At 35.5% G+C, this 21,651-nt stretch overlaps 1 protein-coding gene across 2 annotated transcripts; it reads right to left on the reverse strand.

The window, feature by feature from the left end:
- Window positions 1–10,036: 10,036 nt before the first annotated feature.
- Window positions 10,037–13,402, reverse strand: LOC144712314 (Cytidine/deoxycytidylate deaminase family protein). 2 transcript variants are annotated; one of them, XM_078586550.1, is made up of 4 exons: window positions 13,045–13,401; window positions 12,039–12,337; window positions 11,026–11,368; window positions 10,037–10,244 (listed from the first exon to the last, which is right to left on the reverse strand). In XM_078586550.1, exons 1-4 carry the CDS (start codon window positions 13,366–13,368, stop codon window positions 10,218–10,220), a joined length of 993 nt encoding a protein of 330 aa, XP_078442676.1. In that variant the 5' UTR covers window positions 13,369–13,401; the 3' UTR covers window positions 10,037–10,217. The 2 variants fall into 2 exon arrangements, with proteins under 2 accessions (XP_078442676.1, XP_078442675.1); XM_078586549.1 differs by lacking the exon at window positions 10,037–10,244 and having other exon boundaries at window positions 10,673–11,368; window positions 13,045–13,402.
- Between the last annotated feature and the right edge of the window lie 8,249 nt (window positions 13,403–21,651).

Below are 21,651 nucleotides of genomic sequence, written 5' to 3' on the forward strand. Positions count from 1 at the left end.
TCCCCATCTTCTCCATGTATGAAGGTACTCTTATATTTTTGTTTTTAAAATATTCTTCCACATTTATGTCATCCTAAACATCATTAGTCATCACTCATACTCATCAGCACTGTCATCTTTCTCATCAGTCATCCATTATCTGTGACGAATGACAAATGATTGATGACTGAATTCAATTCATTCATTCAACCATCCATTGCTCTGGACGGTGACAGACGATGAAAAATGGACAGAATGGATGATGGTGGATGATAAGGATAGCCCTGCTCACTCCCCTTCGGTGAGTATTGGAATGATAAGCTGGTTCAACTATGCTAGTTAGCTACCCACCTGGCAAAGAATAAAAATATATTATTTATCATTTTGACACTTAAAACAATAAAAAACATACAACTTGCTATGTATCATCGATAGATTTAGTAAAAATTTGACATCACATTGATTTTTAATATTTTAAATAAAAATAATTATCAGAGTAGATTTAAAAATATTCAATCTGCTCACCAACAAAATCTATCATTATTAGAGTAGATTTAATCGTATTTGTCAATGTTTTAATCCAAAATATACCTTTTCTCTTATTATATGGTTCATCATGTGAGATGTTTCATAAAATAGTAGATATTTCGTTTATGAAAAACAACTGTAAAGCCAATCATTGTTGGAAAAATTGTAGATGATTTATTACCTGATCTGGGATAATGTATGCTACAATCCCATTTCCAGAAGCTTTGAAGGCATCTCAAACGAAGACAAATAGCAAAGAGGATACTCTCAAAACTTGAACCAGGGGAGAGTTGAAATGTTACCCTTAAGAATTAGTCCAGGTATCATCGAGATTTGAAATCATCTAGACTGAGGCAAATTTATGTTGTCATGGATTTGAGTTTAATCAATAAAATTTATAAACCAATACTCATGAGATAATTCTAGCTAGTGGATGAGAATGGGTTGTCTCCGTAGGAAACAGATCTTAGGGATTTAACTATCTCTAGATAGTTATTTGGCTAGGATGCGAAGGGATGCCCATATGGTAATAGGTAGTGATGCAATGGAAACAGTGAGATGAGAGGTGAGGTACTAGTTGTTGAATGAAGACTTGGATGTCGATGGAAGAGACTTGGTAGTCAAGGAGACATGAATATAGTTGATGGAAATGGGGGAGTAAGATGAGTGAAGACATAAGGAGAAGATGGCGTATCTAGAAGATGACTGAGAAATTAGATGGAGGGAGATAGGTGTTTAGGGTTTCTGAGGAACAAGCATAGGAAAATATGAGATGACATTGTGATGACATAGGTGATGTATGACGTAGATACCAAAAGATGGTGGGTGGTTACGAAAAATGGTTGATGATGATAAGAAAGAGTGTATTGACTTAACTAATGGATGTAATGGAGATAAAATCAATGTAAGGAAAGATGCTAACCTTAGAACCCTACATTTCATCAAGCTTAGGGCAGCTTCTTGATGCAAATCAGACTCTTTTCTTCTTTGTTGATCTCTTTTCCTAACACCAATAAAACCCTTGATGGACCTTCAAAACTTCACTCTCGTTCAATCTCCCACTCTAGGAAGAAATGAGTTTAAAGATATTATTTAAAAGATTGGGGGCTCAGTTTATAGATCCAACCATACGGATTAATATAGGAGAGAAAGATGAAGCTACCCTTAATATTTCAGCTCAATTGGCCTTCTCAATCGTCAAATATCGAGCCCTATAGTTGGATGATTCATAGCTGTAGATTTATCATTTCATTACATCCTCGACCGACAGCTCCTGTCATGCCACATGTGAGTGCATCCAAAAGAGAAAGAGAGAAATAACAATACACATTTCTAATAATAATAAATAAAGGGGCATGTGATATGGCGGCCAGTCAACGTGTGCCATATCAGTGCGATTTCTTAAAAGCCCCAATTAATGAGTGACACATTGGTGTCACATGTACACATGGCGCAATGTGTCTAGTGACATGTCATCTGGTGCAGCCCTTTTTCACTAGTCAAAGGAGAGAGGAATCAATAAAAAAAGTAATACTTTCATTCGGATCTCCCCAGTCTTTATGCGCATTTAATGGGAGAAAATAGTTGTATTTGGTCCATTGGGCCATCTCATGTGGAAAATTTCTACCGACTAAGAAAATTCATATCTTCATGAACATGTAAATATCATTATATTAAAATATTAATAATGTGTGTTATCATAAACCAATCACACATTTCACGTCTCATTCAATGTTCATTGATAAGATGTGTTCATTATAATGCATGTGTGATACTTATAATGAAGTTCAGAAATGCATACAATGACTAAGCGAATTATGATGACATCATAATATGGATATCATTACTCTTTAAATATGTATTTTGAATATTCATATTCATAGGTGATAAGCACAAAATAGGGGTCAATTTTACCAAATTTAAACCCTTGTCGTTGTCAATTTTAGCTTACACAATAAAATTTATAAAAACCCTACTTAAGATGTGTAGTAATAAGTAAAGGGTATCGTCCAAGGGAAGCTAGTAAGTTAATTCAGTTGATAATCTACTTGAATAATTTGACTCTAATTAGAGTTAACTTGATCTTCAATGAAGATCAAATCACCCTAATTAGATGAGAAATTTAGAAAGGGGGGTAGAAGAGATGGGATGAATAGAATAAATAGGGAGGTCTAAATTGGCTTCTTTAATCCAAAGAGAAGGGTCAAAGGGGTCAATTAGAGAGGTTGAGAGAGAAATTTTGATTTGGTTTGGTTGGTTTTGTAGGTTTGATAATTCAAAAATAAGTACTCTATTGGATAATAAAAAGGGAAATTTAATCTCCTAAAAATTGAAGTTTTTTTATAGTTTTGTTTTAATGTGCACTTGGAATAGCTAGGTAAATCTCTCAATTTCTCCTCTTAATCCTAGTAAGGTCTTGTACATGCCGCTCAAGCCAAGCGATTTAGAAGTTCAGACGAGAATCAAGAAGAACCATCAAGAAATTAAACTAACATCATCCAAAATACACAAACAATTCAAATACAAAGAAGTAAAAAGTACCAAATTGGTTGATCCAAGCTGGAGCTCCTCTCTGTTGATAGAGCACCATCAAGAATGACCCCCTCCTCTCGAACTTTGGCTTTTATACTTAGGTTAAATGGTAAACATTACCATTTTACCCCTAATTAGGAATTAATTTTTATCCTTCAATGTAGGCGTGATCTAAATGATCTAACCATACAGATAGAAATCAAGACGAGCAAATCCACTAAAAAATCATCCCAATCAGACTTCAAGAGCAAAAGTTATGAATAAATGAATTTAAACCAATTTTAGCCATTGGATTTAAATCCATTTATTTATTAATTTTTTTTAATGTGCAATGATGTGTCGTCTTCTCATTGGCGGGTCCATTTTGAATTCCATTTTTTGGGTTTGATCTCTCAGTGCCACGTACCCCCTGGCGAAAACAAAAACAAAGAAAAAAATATCAGCAGAACTGGGTTTATAAATTTAAAACGCATATGACATGTGTTTCTTAAAGCGATGACCAATGACAAGCATCCACGTCACCGCCCGTGCGTGCACTTTGCATGCACATCATGGGCGGTGACCTTACCGCCCGGTAGCCGCCATCACCAAGCACAGTCGGATTCTCATCCGACGGCTATGATAAGGCCACGTCAGCACCCAAAAAAACTTCGTGGCTATTTTGCACAAAACCCTTTTTAAAATATAACATTTCAGTTGGACGTCGCCCAAAGAGTATTTATGTATATGTCCATTTCGCTTTATCTCTCCTCTTTTTTCTCATAAAAAGCATAAAAATACTAAGTAATTTTGCAATAAAACCCTGTAACTATTTAAATAATATCTTTACTCCTGCATACAATATCGAGAGCTGTTTTTGAGGGCATAATTGCAACTGAAATTTACAAAAAGCCCCTCAAATTTTTAAAATAACTTTGATACTCATTTTCACCTTATAAATATATCCTTTTCTTAATAAAAAATGCATTTCGTCCTCAAATAAATCTCAGAAAAATCCAATAAAATCCTAAAAAAATCCTTGAAAATTCAATAATTCATCCCCATACTAATAAATCTCAAAATTAAATATTAAACCTGCCATTTTCATTTAAAAATAATTATTTCAAGATAAAATAAATCCCTTCAAATTCATAAAATTAACAGAAATTTAGGGAAAAATCAGAAATCACTTGAAAACATTATTTTCATGTAAATATTTGATAAAAAACCCTTTTAATCTCGTTAAATGCATAAAATTGTGCTAAATTTTTTGAAATAAAGACCAAAATTAGGGTGTTATCAGTAGGACACTATATAAGGACACAAAAATATCCTGACATAATAGCACTAGCTCGTCTCACTCTTATGATGAGTAAGGCTAACCTCATATCCATTATTGCGTCGACATGGATGAAAAATAGTGGGTGGTCTTTAAGAGAAATAGTTCACTGAGTTGATTCGTATGAATCCTTGATTTGTGAGACACCAAATTATCAGTTACATAGATTATGAAAGAAATATATGTGGTTGTCAAACTAATCACACATTTCATATCTCACTCCATGTTCGTTAATACAATGTATTCATTATACTATGTGTGGTGATGCTTATACTGAAGTCCATGAATACATGATCTGACTTAGAAGATTATGATGAGATCATAACATAGAGATCACTAATCTTATAACGTGTAATCAAAATATTCTTATTTGAAGGATACTTGAGATGGACATCAAAGTATCCAGATAGAATAGTACTATCTAGTTTCACTCATATGATGAATCTGGCTAGACCCATAGCCATTAGTATGGAGACACAAAGGATAGATAGTGGGTTCTCTTCATCAATGCAAATTCATTAATTATATTGTACCAAAGTGTTACTCAAGTTGATTCACATTATTGTGGTGTAAGTGGTCCTTAGATTTGAGGCACCACAGACGTCTTGTTGATGGACTATTGTAATTTGACTATGACCTACAAATTTCTAATCATAAAATTCAAAACATTATCAGCCAAGGTGGCGCAAGAAGTTCAAGAAGATGATTGAGTAGTCAATATGTGATTGTCTATCCTCCATATAAGAAGAGACAGCTCAAGGAAGATGATTAGATGAAGTCCTTGGCCAAGGCAATCGAATATTAGAGAAGAGTTCTGCGATGATTTTCGAATGCATTAGTACTAACTCTCATGACCGATTAGGGTTTGGTAGTTGACCATACCCTAAGTCATCCTATGAGGGTCGGACGGATGAGGGACTAAACGTACACAATAACTAATGACAGAGATGTTCCATGAGTGACTCCATACTCATTTTTATCTTTCAGAACATGAGGTATAGCTTTACACCCTACACGTTAGAGACTAAACCTATCGATTGGTTAAATCAGTCATTTATTAATTTATCTATGTGATGGTGTAGATAATTAATTTACAAGGCCAATAAAGAGTCTTGAGTCAGTAGATTCATTAACTAGAATGATACATGGGCCTACAGGTCACATCAAATTGGTCTTTTGGACATGAGAAGATATACTTGAAGTTTGGGTTTTTTTTGAAACAATCTTAGTATAAACAGGGAAAGGCCCTAAATAAAATTCACCCAGGCCATAATTATTCAGGGCCCTTCCCCTTCTATTCCCTTCTCCCTTTGGCTTATCACCATTCTTAATGCAATCTGGACGGCGCAACAACGATGTATGAGCATGAACCAGGCTTTTCAAGGTGAAGGAGGATATTCAACATACCAGGGATACTGGATACATCTAATGGCTACTTAAGCATCTCAATAGATCTCACTCGAAGATCCAGGAAATCAAAGATAGTTTCTATGCCTATGTGATGTAATCAAATGTTTTATATATACCATACCGATTTCATTCCAAGTCTTCGTCTACATGAATACCTTGTGTTTCATCTAGATCAAGGGCCACCTTACATATTCATGTCATGATCATATATGTCTTTCATTCAACGATTGTACTTTGACTATACCATACAAGTTCCAAATCATATAATTCTAAATTGCCTTAGAGTGGGTGGTCAAGATGGGATTGTTAGCCCTTGGTATAAGAGGAGGAAACTCAAGGAAGATGATGGGATGAAGTCATCGACCAATGTAGTATAATATCAAAGAATAGTTCTAAGATTTGAGAACATAGAATACACTTGATGTAATATTCAAATAGATGACCGATTATGGACTAAGAGCTCACCATACCGTAATTTGTTGTAGGATCACCAAGTGGATGAGATGCATTACATGCATGGTAACCCATGATAGTAAGGTCTCATGAGGGAGTCATTATACTCATGAGGGAGTCACTATATTCTAGAGCATGAGTTTAAATTTATCCTTGGTTAATTAGTATAAATATTAAAATTCATAATCAATAGGGTTAGCCATAACTGTTATTATGCCACTAGAAGTATTAATTATACTGCTATTTGAAAGGACCGTATATAAGGATAGGACGCCAGAAATTTAGAAGTTCTTGTAGGTGAATCAAGAATCAAAAAATCATAATCACAAATAACATTCTAATTTTGATAGAAATTCCATGTCTTTATATTTTTATTTTTATTCAAATGATCATAAATTCATGTTATCCAGGCTTATATTTTTATAATGAAGTTCAGATTTTTATTTTATTCTAAAGGAATTTTATAACATTAAGTTCATTTATTTAGAAAAAGTACTTTTTCTTACATTAAAGACATTTATTTTCTAAAGCATATCCCAAGATTAGATATAATATTTTTTAGGTAAAAAAATTAATATTTTTATGCAGTTTTGTCACTTCTTCCGGTCTTTCTAAAGTTTTGTGACATGCTGGCAATCGACCACATGGGTCAAGGATGATAAATAAAATCAGAAGACTTAGATTGTGCCAACTTCAAATGAAAGTACTAAAAATCCTCTTTACCTATTTTATGCATGCACCATCTTGGAATCTTATCATAGACCACCCATCCTTGTTAAAAGGTACCCTTCAATTTTATTAGTAATTATGATTATCTGAGTGATTTGCTCATTCAAAATCTTGTTTGGGTCCATTCGTGCGTTGCACGAGTACATGATTTTGAGGAGTGATGAGAAAGCACTACTCTGTTCTTTGGGCATGTGCTGAAAAGGTTTGTGTGATCATCAGCTTATTCAACTTTTGTCTTTGTCCTTTTTCCTAAGTTATAGTAATTAATAGCCTACATTTTCACCATCACACATTCCATCTTCAACTTTGCTGCTTGTTGGCATGTATATGCCTATATCTTCATCGCCACCGTGATGGTAAAATCCACATCACTCGACCTGCCCCAGCACCTGGACGTGTGTACTTGCAGCCATCTCTGCTGCAATTTGTGATGGTCAAACTCATCCATGCACTCCATTAATACCAACCCCATCAACCATCACCCAACATTTTCGAAGCATCGCAAAGGTATCTATTTAGAACTAATTAATCTTTTCTACTTTCAAATTCCAGTAGAACTCCAAAAGCCATTAAATATATTTTCTCATCATTATGAACTTATTTTGTTTAAATATTTTATTTGGGTAAATAGGAAATTATTTTATCATCATTTTAAAATTATTTCAATTAATTCTCACTAATTAATTTTTATTAATCTAGATGTAATTAATTAAAATTATAAAAATCATTAAAATTTGAAATCAAATTTTAATTCCATTTATTCAATACTTTCTTATTGTGGATTTGACAGCTAATTATGTTGTGATCATAAGGAAAATTATAAATATTATTTTATGAATCAAGAGCCTTAAACAAAAAAAATAGCCCTAATTTGTTGTTTATCAACAATGCACAAGTCATATGGGTGTGCCCTTCATTGGGTTGGGCCTTGAGAAGGTGATTGTGTAATTAAATTTCTTAGATCTTTAGAGTGGGAGGTCAACCAGAAGGCAATTGGTAGATAAGGAGTTAGAGGAAGACAATAAAATTATGTTTTGCTAACAAAATTATCTCCTAATGGAAAACTATCGATATAGAAATCAAACTACTTCGAACATGCATACATACAATAAGCACTCAAAAATAAGGACCTCATCAATTTGTCAACTTGAGTCCTCGAGGGTTAGCTTGGATATCTCATGTTATTCAGAGAATTAAATTAGATTAAGATGAATAGCCGTTGGATTAAATTAATATGAGGAAACTCTGTAATATCCACATTATTAGGGTTACAACCACCATAATCTGAAAATAAGTTCACAAGCTAATAAACAAATCCATCTGACCATATAGTTTCTTAAAATCGTCTTTGATAAACCCAAAGTTTGAGGTTAAGTGATTTTCAAGTTTTATTATTTATGCAACAAGTTTTAATTTTCCTTACAAGCATAGAGCGAGTAATAGTCGAATTCATGTGGAACATGCTTAAAACTAATTTTTTGTTAATTACTATTTTTAGGAAGTAAATAAAAGCAAAAGGGCAGAAATTAATTCAAAGTAATTTTAATAATGTGAGAAACTATCTAGCCAAAATTTTACAAGGTCTATAAAATAATTTTAGGAGTTAAGTAAATTTCTAGTTAGAAAGAATTATGAATTCTAATTAAACAATTCTAATCTACATTTCAGTAGTGCCAAGTGATGAGGAGTCGTGACGAGTTTGTATGATGTTGGTGAGTGGACTGAAGTGGTTTTACCATCCTAGATTGTGGTTGATATGCACTGGCGAATGATGTAGGGGGGTAAGTGATACTTTCTTATTGTTGATTATAGTAATGACGATATATGCAGGTACACGTTAGCAAGTAGTAGAGTTGATGATGGCAAGGGGGATGGCAAAACCTAGGCTATTGTTGACAATGAGCTAAGGATAAAGGACAAAGATGTTAATCTGAAAAAGACCAAACTTCATACTAACCTCATCTTCACGTACTTAACTGAGCCGAGCTGTGCTTTCTCTTCATAAGTCTTGATACAATCTTCGATCATTCGATCATTTGCTCTCAAAACTCAAGAATGTAACCAAACAAGATTTTAAATGATAAAATCACTCCGATAATCATAATTAGGAACAAAATCGAAGGTTGTCTTCTTGACAAAGATGGGGATCTCTTCATAGAACCAAGATATGAATGGATAGGATAGAGGGGGGGTAAATGATGTAGCCCAAGAGCCTGTTTCTTGAGGCCCCTTAGCAACTGGTGGCCCAAGAAGGATATCCTTCTAAAATCTGACAAGATGTGCAGAAAAGTACATAGATAACTTTTTCTCAGACTGATACTTCTTTTGGTAGAATCTATAGAAATTCTCTGCTACACCTTTTCGGATTTGCAGATATTCAATTTTGTCTTGTCAGAATCTTCTTTTACCACACAATATCTTCCAACAGATTCTACAGGCCCCAGAATCTATAAAATATGTCTGCTCAGGGCACTGATCTTCTGTTTTTTTCTTGGCTATTTTTTCCAATGTTTTAAGCTATTCTTTAATGGGTACTGTCATTATAGACGACTATGTGCCTTTTGTGGGATATATAAGGCCCCATATACCAATGAAGGATGATTATTGAAGTATTTTATTGTGTAGAAACTTTGAGTGTTCACTTTGTGTGAGAGTACGCTAGTGCTTGTGACTTACGCACAACTCACTTGTGGACTCAAGGGTTGGAGAGGCTAATTATGTAGATTCAGGACTTGGCTGCTTCAAGTACAGCAAGTCACATGGGTTCAAGTTGTGTTTCTATTGTTGGTCTTGAGCTAAGGCTGTATCATTAAACACAAAACTAATGTTAAATATTTTAGGCCAATTCTTATATGTCATTAGATATCATGTTTTGGAGTCGGAAAATTGATTCAGTTTCGTTTGCGGGTGCAAAATCATTGGATTTACCAGATGATTTTGCATCCAAGTCTATGTTGAAATATTTTCTTCAATCAAGCGCTGAAATGTGCCCTCAATTTCGACATAAGTGCCAATCTTTTGCCTCAAACCTACATATTTAATTCGACACAAACACGTCTCCTCAATTTAGTAACAAAGAAATAATGATTGGCAGGAAGATCCTAGCTTAAATGATGCATCCAATCAGGCTTCACCACATTTTCCATATATATATATATAAATCAGGATATTTGCAGTGTATTTAATTCATTTCTCCTTTCTCAAAATCGTGATGTGCCATGCGTGCTACCACAAAAAAAGCAATCAGCGCAATTGTTTCAATTAAATCTCAGATTTTCTTTATCTTCCATGCGACCTGCAGATCAGTACGCATTTACTGTGAAAATTAGGCCTTTTATAAACAAAGCAATCCAGAAGAATCAGACTACGACACCAGGCAGACCGGATTAAATCAAGTGAAATTGTGTTTTGAATCTTAGATAGACTCATATAATTCAAGAAATATATATTCTAACATTAAAATATTAAAATTTCATTGAAATGTTAGAAAATTGAGCAAGAACATATTTTATTTTTAGAATATAATAAATTGTTTTAAGCTTAAATAACATGCATTTATGACAATTTCAATAAAAATAAACATATAAAATAGATGAAATTACAATAAAAATTGCAATGTTAGGTGTGATAAGTTTCATGCTATCATGGTAGTTTTATATAAGTATTTTTAACAAGAAATGGATTATCATTTTGTTCATAAAATGCAAAAGAAGTAGATTAAACTTTATTTTGATCAATAATCAAGAGAGATTACCCTTTAAAAAAAATGAGATCTGTTATAATATCAGTGGCATATTCTAGGCAATGTAGCCTTCCAATACTATACAGCCCCTAGAGGCCACTGACTGGAGATTTCTCAAATGGAAAGGCCACTCCATCTTCATCAATGGAGGCTCCATTTCCATTTGTTGGGATTTCTGTGAATCACAGAGTTCAACAACTGCCTTCTGCACCAACCCTTCCACCATAGCTTCTTTAAGCATCTCATTGATGCTTGTAAAGCCACTGGTCACGTCTAGCAGCAGGCTGCACATCCCTTGGACATAGCAATATTCAAGAATTGGGGTTAGACTAACCTCATAAAGCATAACCTTCTCAATACCAAGAAGATTCAAGGTCTTCTCCGTGTCTGGATCAATGGTGGCTCCAGATTCCAGAAAGATCATAATCTGACGGCTAGGATCGACTGAAGCTGGAATGCTCAATGGTGGGCCCTCTTTTGGTACAATGATGATGATAGCAGGCTGCTTGGCTCCAGGTTCCTGTGAGGTTGGGAGTGTTGAATATTGCTCTAATGAACTGCATGAGATTATGATCCCATCAGATTCTTGCAATAAAAGAGAATAGTATCCCCCCAGTTCCTTCTCCTGTTTCTCTATGTGATTTATGATTCCTCCGCCATTGATGGCAAGGGTATATCTGGGATTTGGACAGGAGGCAACCAAATCAGTCAAAAGAAAAAACTTAATCCCAAAACAGATCATAAAGACTAGATAAAATTTTAGAAAACTACTTCCGATCAATCTTAATTAGAAGCAGGGTATGCAATTTCCTTTCTTTGGCTTGATATCCCCATAGCCGTGTGGTTAATTTAGTTTTTGGTTTATCTTCATCTTGATTGCTGCTCTTCTCTTTCCTCTCTCTACTTCTCTTCTTCATCTCTCTCAATCTTCCCCCTGTGGACATCAACAATTTTTATTGTAGTGCATGGCGTAGGTTCCCCCATTTCCAGTTCCGTAAAAAGATTGATCAAGAACTGACCCTTCATCCTCACAATCTTACGACAACAGACAAAAGGAAATGGCAGAGAAAAATGGGCATAGTTATAGAGCAGGCTAAACACAGCCATTTGATCTTCAACAGATTACTCAACAGCTCGGGATCATATTACATTACACCAAAGAACGCTATTGGTTATAGGATCCCAAATAAATATAGATCTTGGTCTTGGGTCTAATAAATTTCGTTCTTTTTAACATGTCCCCTACTAATTAAGGTCTTGGGTGGATACAATTATGTTCTTAAACAGTTAAAATCGGTAAAAAATGTCAAATTGAAGATAAAACATGGGAAATGAGACATGAACAACCTTATCGTGACGAAGGGTCTCTGGGAAAGCATTCTATGGATATAAGCTTCGTTGAGTCTCTTGCACAGGGCCTCCTCAACTCCAACGGCAACATCAATTCCAGCATTTCTGAGCTTTTCAACTCCTTTTGATGCAACAATAGGGTTTGGATCCACCATTCCCACAACTACACGCTTAACTTTGGCCTTGATTAAAGCTTCAGTGCAAGGGGGAGTCCTTCCATAGTGGTTACAAGGCTCCAAACTCACATAGGCTATAGCATCCTCTGCCTGTTCGCCAGCATCCCTCAGAGCAAAAACCTGCACTCACTGATCATCCCTTTTTAAGGAAAATCTCCGATAGAAGTTAATTTATTCAGATAATTTACCAAATATTATTTTTACGGACGTGATATACAGAAAAACGCTGAAGTAAACCCATAGATCAACTAGCTTATTAAGACAAAGAAAAATTTCAGTCTCCTCCCCTAGATTAGATATAAAAAATGAATTTCCCCAGGAACTAGATCCCTGGAGATGGAGGCACTGAAAAAATTCAGATATCTCAGTAAACGTAGTATGAAAGCATGTGATCCACATAAAAACGCAAGAAGAAACACACGGATCTTTTAGTTTGTTTGCTCGATCAATACTTTCAAGTTTTAAAACCAAGGTTTTTTTTTTACTTTCCTCCCTAGATTAAGACGGAAACATCGAATTCCTCAGCAACCAGAACCCTGGAGATGGAGGCCCTTAATTTCCACATAAATTAATACATTTTTTTTATCAAACATCACATGGAAGCATGCAATCCACATAAAAACGCAGGAAGAAAGCTAGAAATCACTTCATTTTCTCTCTCTCTCGATCACTATTCCCAAGTTTTAAAGAAAAAATTCTTCGATTTCCTCCTAAGAGCAAATGAACGCAGTGAATTTCTCATGAATTAAACCTCCGGAAACAAATGCACTGAATACAGCAACATTAGCAGCAAGATCAGATCCAAAAAATAGAAAATTGAGTTTGACCTCAGCATGAGGCTGCCCCGCCTTAGGATGAAACCCCTCGCCGACGACCTCCCCGCCTTTGACAATCACACAACCCACCATCGGATTGGGAGACGTACATCCCACAGCTCGCCTTGCCAAATCGACGCATTTTCGCATGTAATACGCATCATCTCGACCCTCCGATCGTACACAAGTTGAATTTCCACGCATTGTCCGCGTACGGAAGAGGAATCGGTCTGAAGCGACTCCAATCGAACTGCGATCATCATTCTTCAGCAAGACAAGATTTTCCCAAGAATTCCGCAGAAAACTTCCCGAGAATTTCGCAGCGCAGATGAACATTCTCTGGCGATCTTAGATGATCTTCCAATCTAGCTCACTGTCAGCCGTATATATAGGGTCTAGGGAACGCTATGTCCGGGACGTGACGCCCCGGACGTGACGGAACGGATGACGAAACGTCACCGTCCCGTCACGCGTCCCATCAAATGCAAAAAAATCTGTCACGTTTCCGTCACCGTCCCTCCATTGGGCGTCCCGTCACATCCCCGTCACTGTGACGGTGTCACAGTCACCGGTGACGTGAATAAAACCCTACTTGGACAGAGGGGTATATCTCCAACTATTTATAGGCGGCGCCGGTTTGTGCATGCAAAAAAAAAAAAAAACAGACTTCTGCACAAAATGCCAGGAAATCAAAATGGCAAAATCTCAGCCACCGGAAAGATTAAGAATAAAAATTTTTATATGTATTTTCTGTCCGTTTTAACTTTTCAGAAATTCCGTCACGGCCGTCATCCGTGACAGCCGTTCTCTCTCAACAGTCCTGACTCCACTAATTTCCCTTCTAATTCTGATATACTTTAAGACAAGTCGCAATTGCAAAGGTTGCTTGACTTGTTGCACAAGATTAGGGCCGGTGCGCTGGTGAATTGTGAATCCGTGCACCACAAGTTCAGCCGTGGCACAGAATAGATGTTGTACCAGATTTTGGAAAGGGGAAATATCTTATTTTCTGATAGCAAAATATTGGATGACGATATCAGGTATCATCAAAATATTGGATGACAGTATCTGATATCAGTTTCAGATATTAGATTTTTATATTAGAAACATAAATCAAATTATATTTTAAATGATTTAATTCATAAGTATGAAACATATAAAGAAGCAATTAAGCTTTTTGGCTGTCATATTCTTCTTTGTCTGAATAATAAAGATCATTTCTAAATTAGTTAAATAAAATTCAGCTCAGTCAAACAGGTTGATATCATTGGAGAGTACATAAAAATGGAACTGAGACTATCCTGGTCAAAGTGAAGAATAAAAGTTATAACCCGTCCAAACATTAAACTTATTGCATAACGTGCACTCATAAGCTAGTGGTTATTCAATCAATCATGATGTCCATCTATGTCCAAAAGCAATGATATTTTTGTACATTCAACATGAAATAAAGCTATTAAATAATGTTATTCTTTTCATTTTCCTCCATATCAGACAATGTCTCCTTATAAAACTAAACTGATATCCAGATATTGATATTATGATATCCAGTACCGTCATCTACCACCATCTTGAGCCTTTTCGCATCCATCCTAATATCTAATATTGGGATATTCCAAAACCGGCATCTAGAATCCTCTCAATTTCATCAGGTTCTCAGATATCAGACTTGCTAACACAAATTATTATTGACAAAGGCTCAATGCATTCGATTTTCAGACCACCTATGGCCCAAGATTAAGCAAACAGCCTAGTAAATACATAATTCCAATTTGAACAGAATATGATCAAGGACAAACAAATATAGATGAGTCTGAATCACATATATAAAATGATTTTTTATTTATCAATTATTCATCCTCATTAGAAAAGAATGCCAATGGACGAGAGAGACAGAAAACTGAATTATGGGACCTGTCAACTTGCAGCCAGGACCAGTTAAAGTTCTTCCTCCTATTTGCAGGACCAGTATCTATATATATATGGGGAGTTAGTTATGGAAACTAATAGAAGCGTTTATTCAAAGCATGCTGACAGGCTCATCGTGAGTCCAAATTTTTTCAGTGGTTTTGCATATCATTTGGCTATATAAATATCATGTGTAATCACTTCAAACATGTACCTTTTGTTCCAATTGTAGTGAAAAATGTGCGGAACTTTCTTCTCCTTCCTCATGTCCTTTCTGTTAGAATTTAGAAGTTAAATCCACACATTTTAAAGCCTCTTGTACTTTAACCATGTTGTATGAATATTTAGTTCTATGCCCTCTTATAATGTCTCATAATTTTTTACGGTTGCAAATGGATTTGGATTTTAAGATCCAAACCCACTATGTAATATTTAAAGGGGTATTTCCCTATGGGATAAAATTTAGGTCGTTTGGACAAATTATTATGTGAACCTTTGACTATGTTCTTCATCATTTGTCTTGATTGCTTTCTCTTGCCTGTTGATGTCCTAACCATACCTGTCAGCACAATCTTCGGAAAGACAATACAAGGGATGTGTGGAGTGGATCAACCTTATTGTAAATATTTTTATATAAGCTTGGATAAAGTCATTACCCAACATCTACTCTTTTGCAGGTGGAACATACATAAGAGAGCTTACTTTTCCAATTTGTAGGGCACTTACAAATCATCATTTTCTCATTTCAATGGCCCCAGCCTATCCATACTATCCCTTGCCATGTTCACCTCCTCATCAGAGCCTAAAAAAAAACGTGCTTCCTAAAATTCCAGACAAACATAAGTTAAGAAGCCCGAACCTTCTGGAATTGGAGGACTATGTCGATAATATATTACTTGGAAACTTTATGGTTAAATACGTTTATGTTGTACCGGAAGTTTTATTTCCTTTTAAGAATCAGAATACCATTTTTCTTAACGTTGAAACTCTCTTTCCCTTCATCAGCTTAATCGAGCACATACCAAAAGAGACGCACAAAGCTAAGCGAGTCAAATGAAAAGAAAAGCTAGAATGCTAACCCTTTGAGGGGGACATTTCCACTCATTATTATAAACAAGTTTTGGATTTTATTTTTTCAAGATTAACAAAATAAAAATTCCTCACAAATCACACAGTATGGAGTCATTATCGATCACTTGTCGCACCTTTCAAAAAATCAGAGGAGGCTCGCCCGCATGTTTCATCCTGTGATCATGATCCTGAGATTTCCCTCTAAGTTCGTCTAATCCCCTGCACAAAAGTAGGTTAGAAGTTCAAACCCTGATAAAATGTTGGATATACTGTCCTTCTTTGAGGCTTCCCATAGATAAGGATCTGTGGGTGCGAGTGCATCAAATGCACATTAAATACTACACGAAAAGAAATGAAAATCCATACATTAAATACCCTAAAAATAAAGCCTATCAGTCTGACCCAAGAGGACACAAGTATAGTATTCTGTGCCTCTACCTTGGAGTCAATATAAAATTAATTATATTATTATTTACCCGTCAAGAATTCATATTTTGAGGAGCACGCTCATGTGCTAAAAGACCAAGTTCATGTTGGGTTCTTGGGTCTTGATCTAAATGAATTTTTTAAAAATTTTGAAGCAACAAAATTTTAACAAAATTGAAATGACATGAACAAAAATATGGAATTGAAATGACTTTTATGGAATTGAATTGAATCACCTGGTACGAAGCACATTCATGATTTTTTGGATCCTCGAGTGAGATATGTTTAATTGTTCATATGTGCAGCCTCTAGACGTATACACATGATCCTCAGCATCTCAAATCTCCTCCTTCGATTTGATGAGCTTGGTTCACCCTCTATCATTGGTGTTACACCATCTCAATCATATCAGGGATAAAGAGGAATTATTTGGAGAAGAGAGAAAAAGAGGAAGGCCGCTGAACAATTCTAGCATGGGTCAATTTTTTCCATAGCCTTCCCTATTTATACTAATAATATATTTGTTTTGAATGACAAAAAGAATTGAAGATTCCTCTTTTCAACTCTGACTCTCCCAAGTTGTTGCTTTTATTTATGTTACTTCGAAAGTAGTTTCTTTAGCTTTAGCCACACAAATTTTTGATGTTCCTTTTTATTTCTCATCAAATGAATGTCCTCTTCTTTTGGAAATCCTAGCTTTTCTTATATTGATAGTAGGGAATCTCATTTCTATTACTCACAAGATATGTCAGTTTTTCATAAAAACTCCAAACTATAAGTATATCTTCCGGCTTTAAAAAGACCATTTGCATGTGATTTTCTATGCCCACCTATGAATTTAGTTAATGGCCTCTAGTGGCCTAATAGCCTTTAACATCCTTCCACATTAATTAACTATATCATCATACATATTAATTAATAAGGTGGAGACTCCAACATGTGGGTGGCCAAGCCACAAAAGAAACAAAGGAGTGTATCTACTCACTCACGAAACTTATCTATCATCAATTACCATATACATATGGTCAATTGTCAAACCCTAATCAGTCATACAAGTTAGTACTAATGCGTACGGAATTCCACAAAAAAATCTTCTTCGATATTTTACTACCTTGTCCAAAGACTTCATTACGTAGTCTTCTTTGAGTTGTCTCCTCTTATACCGATCTAGGATGATCACATCTTGACCAATTAATCATCTTCCTAAACTTATTGATACACCCAAACAAAGATTGTTTAGAATCTGATACTTTCAAAATTAAGGTTTAAACTTGTCATTGGTATTTTTGAGACTATTCAATAAAAATATAAACCTGTACTCACTTAGAAATTGTCTCCATAGAGAATGGTGATTAAGGATTTAATATTCTCAATATAGTGATTGGGATGAGATGAGATATTAGCTAATTACGAAATAAAGTGACAAGAAAATGTGAGGTGAGATAGTTACATTATTTAGAGGAGAGTAGTTTTTAGGTTGTGATAATTTGGGTTTGAGAAGGTCAAGTGAATGTGAGAATGAAATAACGAAGACACAAAGAGTGATGGGATGGGGTAGAGAGAGGGTGAATATGCTAATTAATGACTAAGTTAACAATAATATGATGATGTGTAGGTGATAAGATGTGATTTAGAGAACGTATGGAGGTGATGTGATGGTGAGATGTGGTTGTGAAATTGATCTACACTAATGATGAAATCAAGAAAGAATAACATAAGATGAAGATGCTCATCGTAGATCCTTAGATTCTACTAGGACCACGGTGATTTGTGAGTGTAGGTAAGTTCACCTTCTTCTCTATTTCTTCTTCCCACAGACCTAGGATAACAAGAACATACTTGATGAATCTCAAAAACTCACTATCTTTCAATAAGCCTACATGAGTAGGAAGTAAGTTTAAGGATGAATTTGACAGTGTTGCATGCCTGTATTTATAGATCAATGGTTTTGATATAAATAGGGGATGAAGACCAAACATCCCGGAAAATTTCAGCTCAATCAGACTTCTGGATTGTCAGATGTCGAACTTTGACGTTGGAACAATCCTAGCCGTCTATTTTTCTCTCTCCTCATCATTGGCACTAACACTTCCTCTTTTTTCATATTCAGTTAACTTATACAATTGTCAGCTACTCATTCATTGGTGAAATCATCTCATCTTCCATGATTGCATGCTCCGAGAATTCCATGAGTACCTGCATAAATAGGAGGCAAAAGCAATGAATTTATTATTTAATCATTGTGTGAGGTGGCATTGCGTCGGCGTGGGCTACGTCATGAGATTCCTACTTTTCCCCCGTTTCTAATTAATGAAAAGCTGGCATGTGTCATTCAGGTCAAAAAGCGGGGAATATTTCATCATCACGTCCAAACGTGGCACACATTTCCGCATACTGCGTCAGCGCATTTTCTTCTTTTTAAACAATGGTGGGGTACACATGTGTGCCACTTGTATCGCCAAAATTTATGACTTATGTATGAGGAACGGCTTCAATATAAGGTAGCTCAGTTGCTACTTATGAAATGGGACCCTCCTCAACTACATCGGTACAAGTGAAAAAATTATCACAGGATCTGGACCGTCTTTACCAAATCGACTCCATCTGAAGCTCAATTTGGTAAACCCTCTACTTACCTTCTTATCTCATTTATTAAGATATGAGTTCATAATGGAAATAGGTGTTCATTACAAGTCAAACAAATCAATCAATCAACTAAACTTGTTTTCTTTATAAGTTTCAACTCTATATATCATGAAACTAATAACGGTCAGTGATTTAGGTATAACCAGCCATATGACACCCCATAAACAATTCAGTTAGTATAAACCCTTTTCTCTGAATAAGAGTATCCTTACACTTAATGGGAACTTAGTTCCTATTTCTAGTATAGGTAGCATACTTATTCGCATAATCCAGAAACTTTAAAAAAATCACTTCATGTACCACGTTTATCTGCTAACTTCATGTATATTAATCAACTACACAAGCTCTTGACACATCATGTACTCATCACGATGAAAGAGTTTTTTTAGGTGAATAAGATGCAAGGGAGGAGGATTGGGTTCCTTGCTGAAGAATGACACATCATCTACTCATCTTTGTGGATCCGCCACCAGTGAAAGCAACTCCAGAGTTTTCCCAAGATGCAAGGGAGGCGAATAGGCCACTCTACTTCATCATTGTCTGGGTCATCACACATTTCCCACTTTTGACTTATATTTCCTGAGTTATCCCATGAACTCAACATACTTCATTTGATTTTTTACACATGTTAGAGAGCTGAGCATACCCATGCTAGCTACTCTTCTAGTTTTCATGGCTATCCTACACCTTTCATGTTAATTCATCTGGACATATCAAACCCATCCATAATGTATAGTTGTGGAGGGAAGAGTTGGTATATCACTTTTATGGATGATCATACAAGGGTGACATGGGTATATCTAAATGATTCTCAAGTCGGAATCAACCCAAATTATTATGAAATTTTTCCATATGGTTAAAGTACAATTTAACAAAGGGATATGGCATTTTAAATCACAAAATACCAACGATTAGTGAAAAAAATAATTTTAAACATTTTTTACTGCCTAGGGAGTAATCAAAGAGACGTCATATGTCAACACACCCCAATAGACTGCGGTGGCTGAGAGGAAAATTAGCCATCTCCTTGATAGGGCACTAAATCATCAAAGTAATGTACCATAATTTTGTGGGATGAAGCCTTAATGAATGGCACTCACTTAATTAACCAGTGGCCTAATAAGGTTCTGAATGGGACAAGAACCATGCAGGAACTTAGAACTTAGTTTCTAAGCTACACAAGGCATATGGACTTGAGCAGTCCAGGAGCTTGGTCTGGAAAATTAATAAAAACCATGAAATCCATGAGTTATCGAAAGAGTAGTAGGGACCACATTTTTCACAAAAATACTCTTCATTTCACTAATTTATTACTCTTATATGTATATGACATGAATTTTACAGGGGACGATGTTTAAAAAATTCACCAACTTAATAAGAGGCTCTCCAAGGATTTTAAGATCAAGAGGTTAGGCAAACTAATATACTTCTTAGGAATGGAGGTTGCTTATACTCCATAGGGCACTATGATCACCCAATTAAAAATACATTAGATCTATCTTAGGAAATTGGCTTGTTGCGGTGTAATCCAGCCCTTACCACTTTTTGACCCCAATCATAAAATCAATATGGCAAAGGATAGGCCACCAGAAGATCTATAACAATACAGAAGACTTTTCAGTAAACTAATCAATCTAACCCACACTAGACCATAGATCTCCTATGCAGTCAGATTAGTCAGTCATTTTTATGCAGGATCTGAGGGAAGTCCATGACGGAGCTGTCTATGGCATAGTCAGATACCTGAAGTTTTTCCCAAGACTTGGCATATTTTTTAAACTTAAACCTAATACTGGCATTGGGGTTTTACGCTGATGCTGAGTATAACTGTAATATCGAATTGATCTATGATCTATCTCAGGTTAATGTGCCTTTATTGGGGGAAATCTTATCTCCCATAAAAGCAAATATTAAGTTGTTCTCTCAAGATCAAGTGCAGAAGCAGAACTTCGGACCTTAGCCCCAACTTTTTTGAAGCATTGTGAATCAAACATGTCCTGGAAGACATCCAGATTCATCAGACCAAGCCTGTCATGCTGATGTGTGACTATCGGTCTGCAATAGTTATCATTTGTAATCTGGTTCATCATGCACTCACTTAGCATAGCGACATCGATAGACACTTCACTCAAGAGAAATTGGAAAGTGGGACCATCAGTACTTCTCAAGCCAAACTTATAAAACAATGTGTTGATCTCGTTACCAAAGAGATACATAGCTCACTTAAGAAGAAACTTATTTTCAAGCTATGAATGGCTAAAATCCATTCCCAGCTTGAGGGAGAGTGTTAGAATTCACAAGTTAATCCATCCATTTTATAGCCTTATTATAAACCCTCCTGTCTGAATGTTTAGTTTATTGCCCTCTTATAATGTCTCTTAATTTTTTTATATTTTAAATTGATTCAGATTTTAGATGCAAACCCACTATGTAATCTATAAAGAGGTCTCTCCCTATGGAATAAAAATTAGGTCTTTTGGGGCAAACAATCTTGTGCACCTTTTTCTCTCTTCTTCCACCATTTTCTTGCTCAATTTTCCATGCTTGTTGATACCCTAACTGAGCTTG

This window comes from Wolffia australiana, chromosome 14 (genome assembly GCF_029677425.1).
Source record: "Wolffia australiana isolate 7733 chromosome 14, ASM2967742v1".
Taxonomy (NCBI): domain Eukaryota; kingdom Viridiplantae; phylum Streptophyta; class Magnoliopsida; order Alismatales; family Araceae; genus Wolffia; species Wolffia australiana.

What these genes read in the sequence shown, in the direction of transcription:
- LOC144712314 (XM_078586549.1), bottom strand. Translation starts at nt 13,368, where the DNA reads ATGTTCATCTGCGCTGCGAAATTCTCGGGAAGTTTTCTGCGGAATTCT. An exon ending in CGGGGCAGCCTCATGCTGAG is followed by an intron (nt 12,338 to 13,044) that starts GTCAAACTCAAT and finishes CAGTGAGTGCAG; the next exon opens with GTTTTTGCTCTGAGGGATGC. An exon ending in AGACCCTTCGTCACGATAAG is followed by an intron (nt 11,369 to 12,038) that starts GTTGTTCATGTC and finishes TCCAAATCCCAG; the next exon opens with ATATACCCTTGCCATCAATG.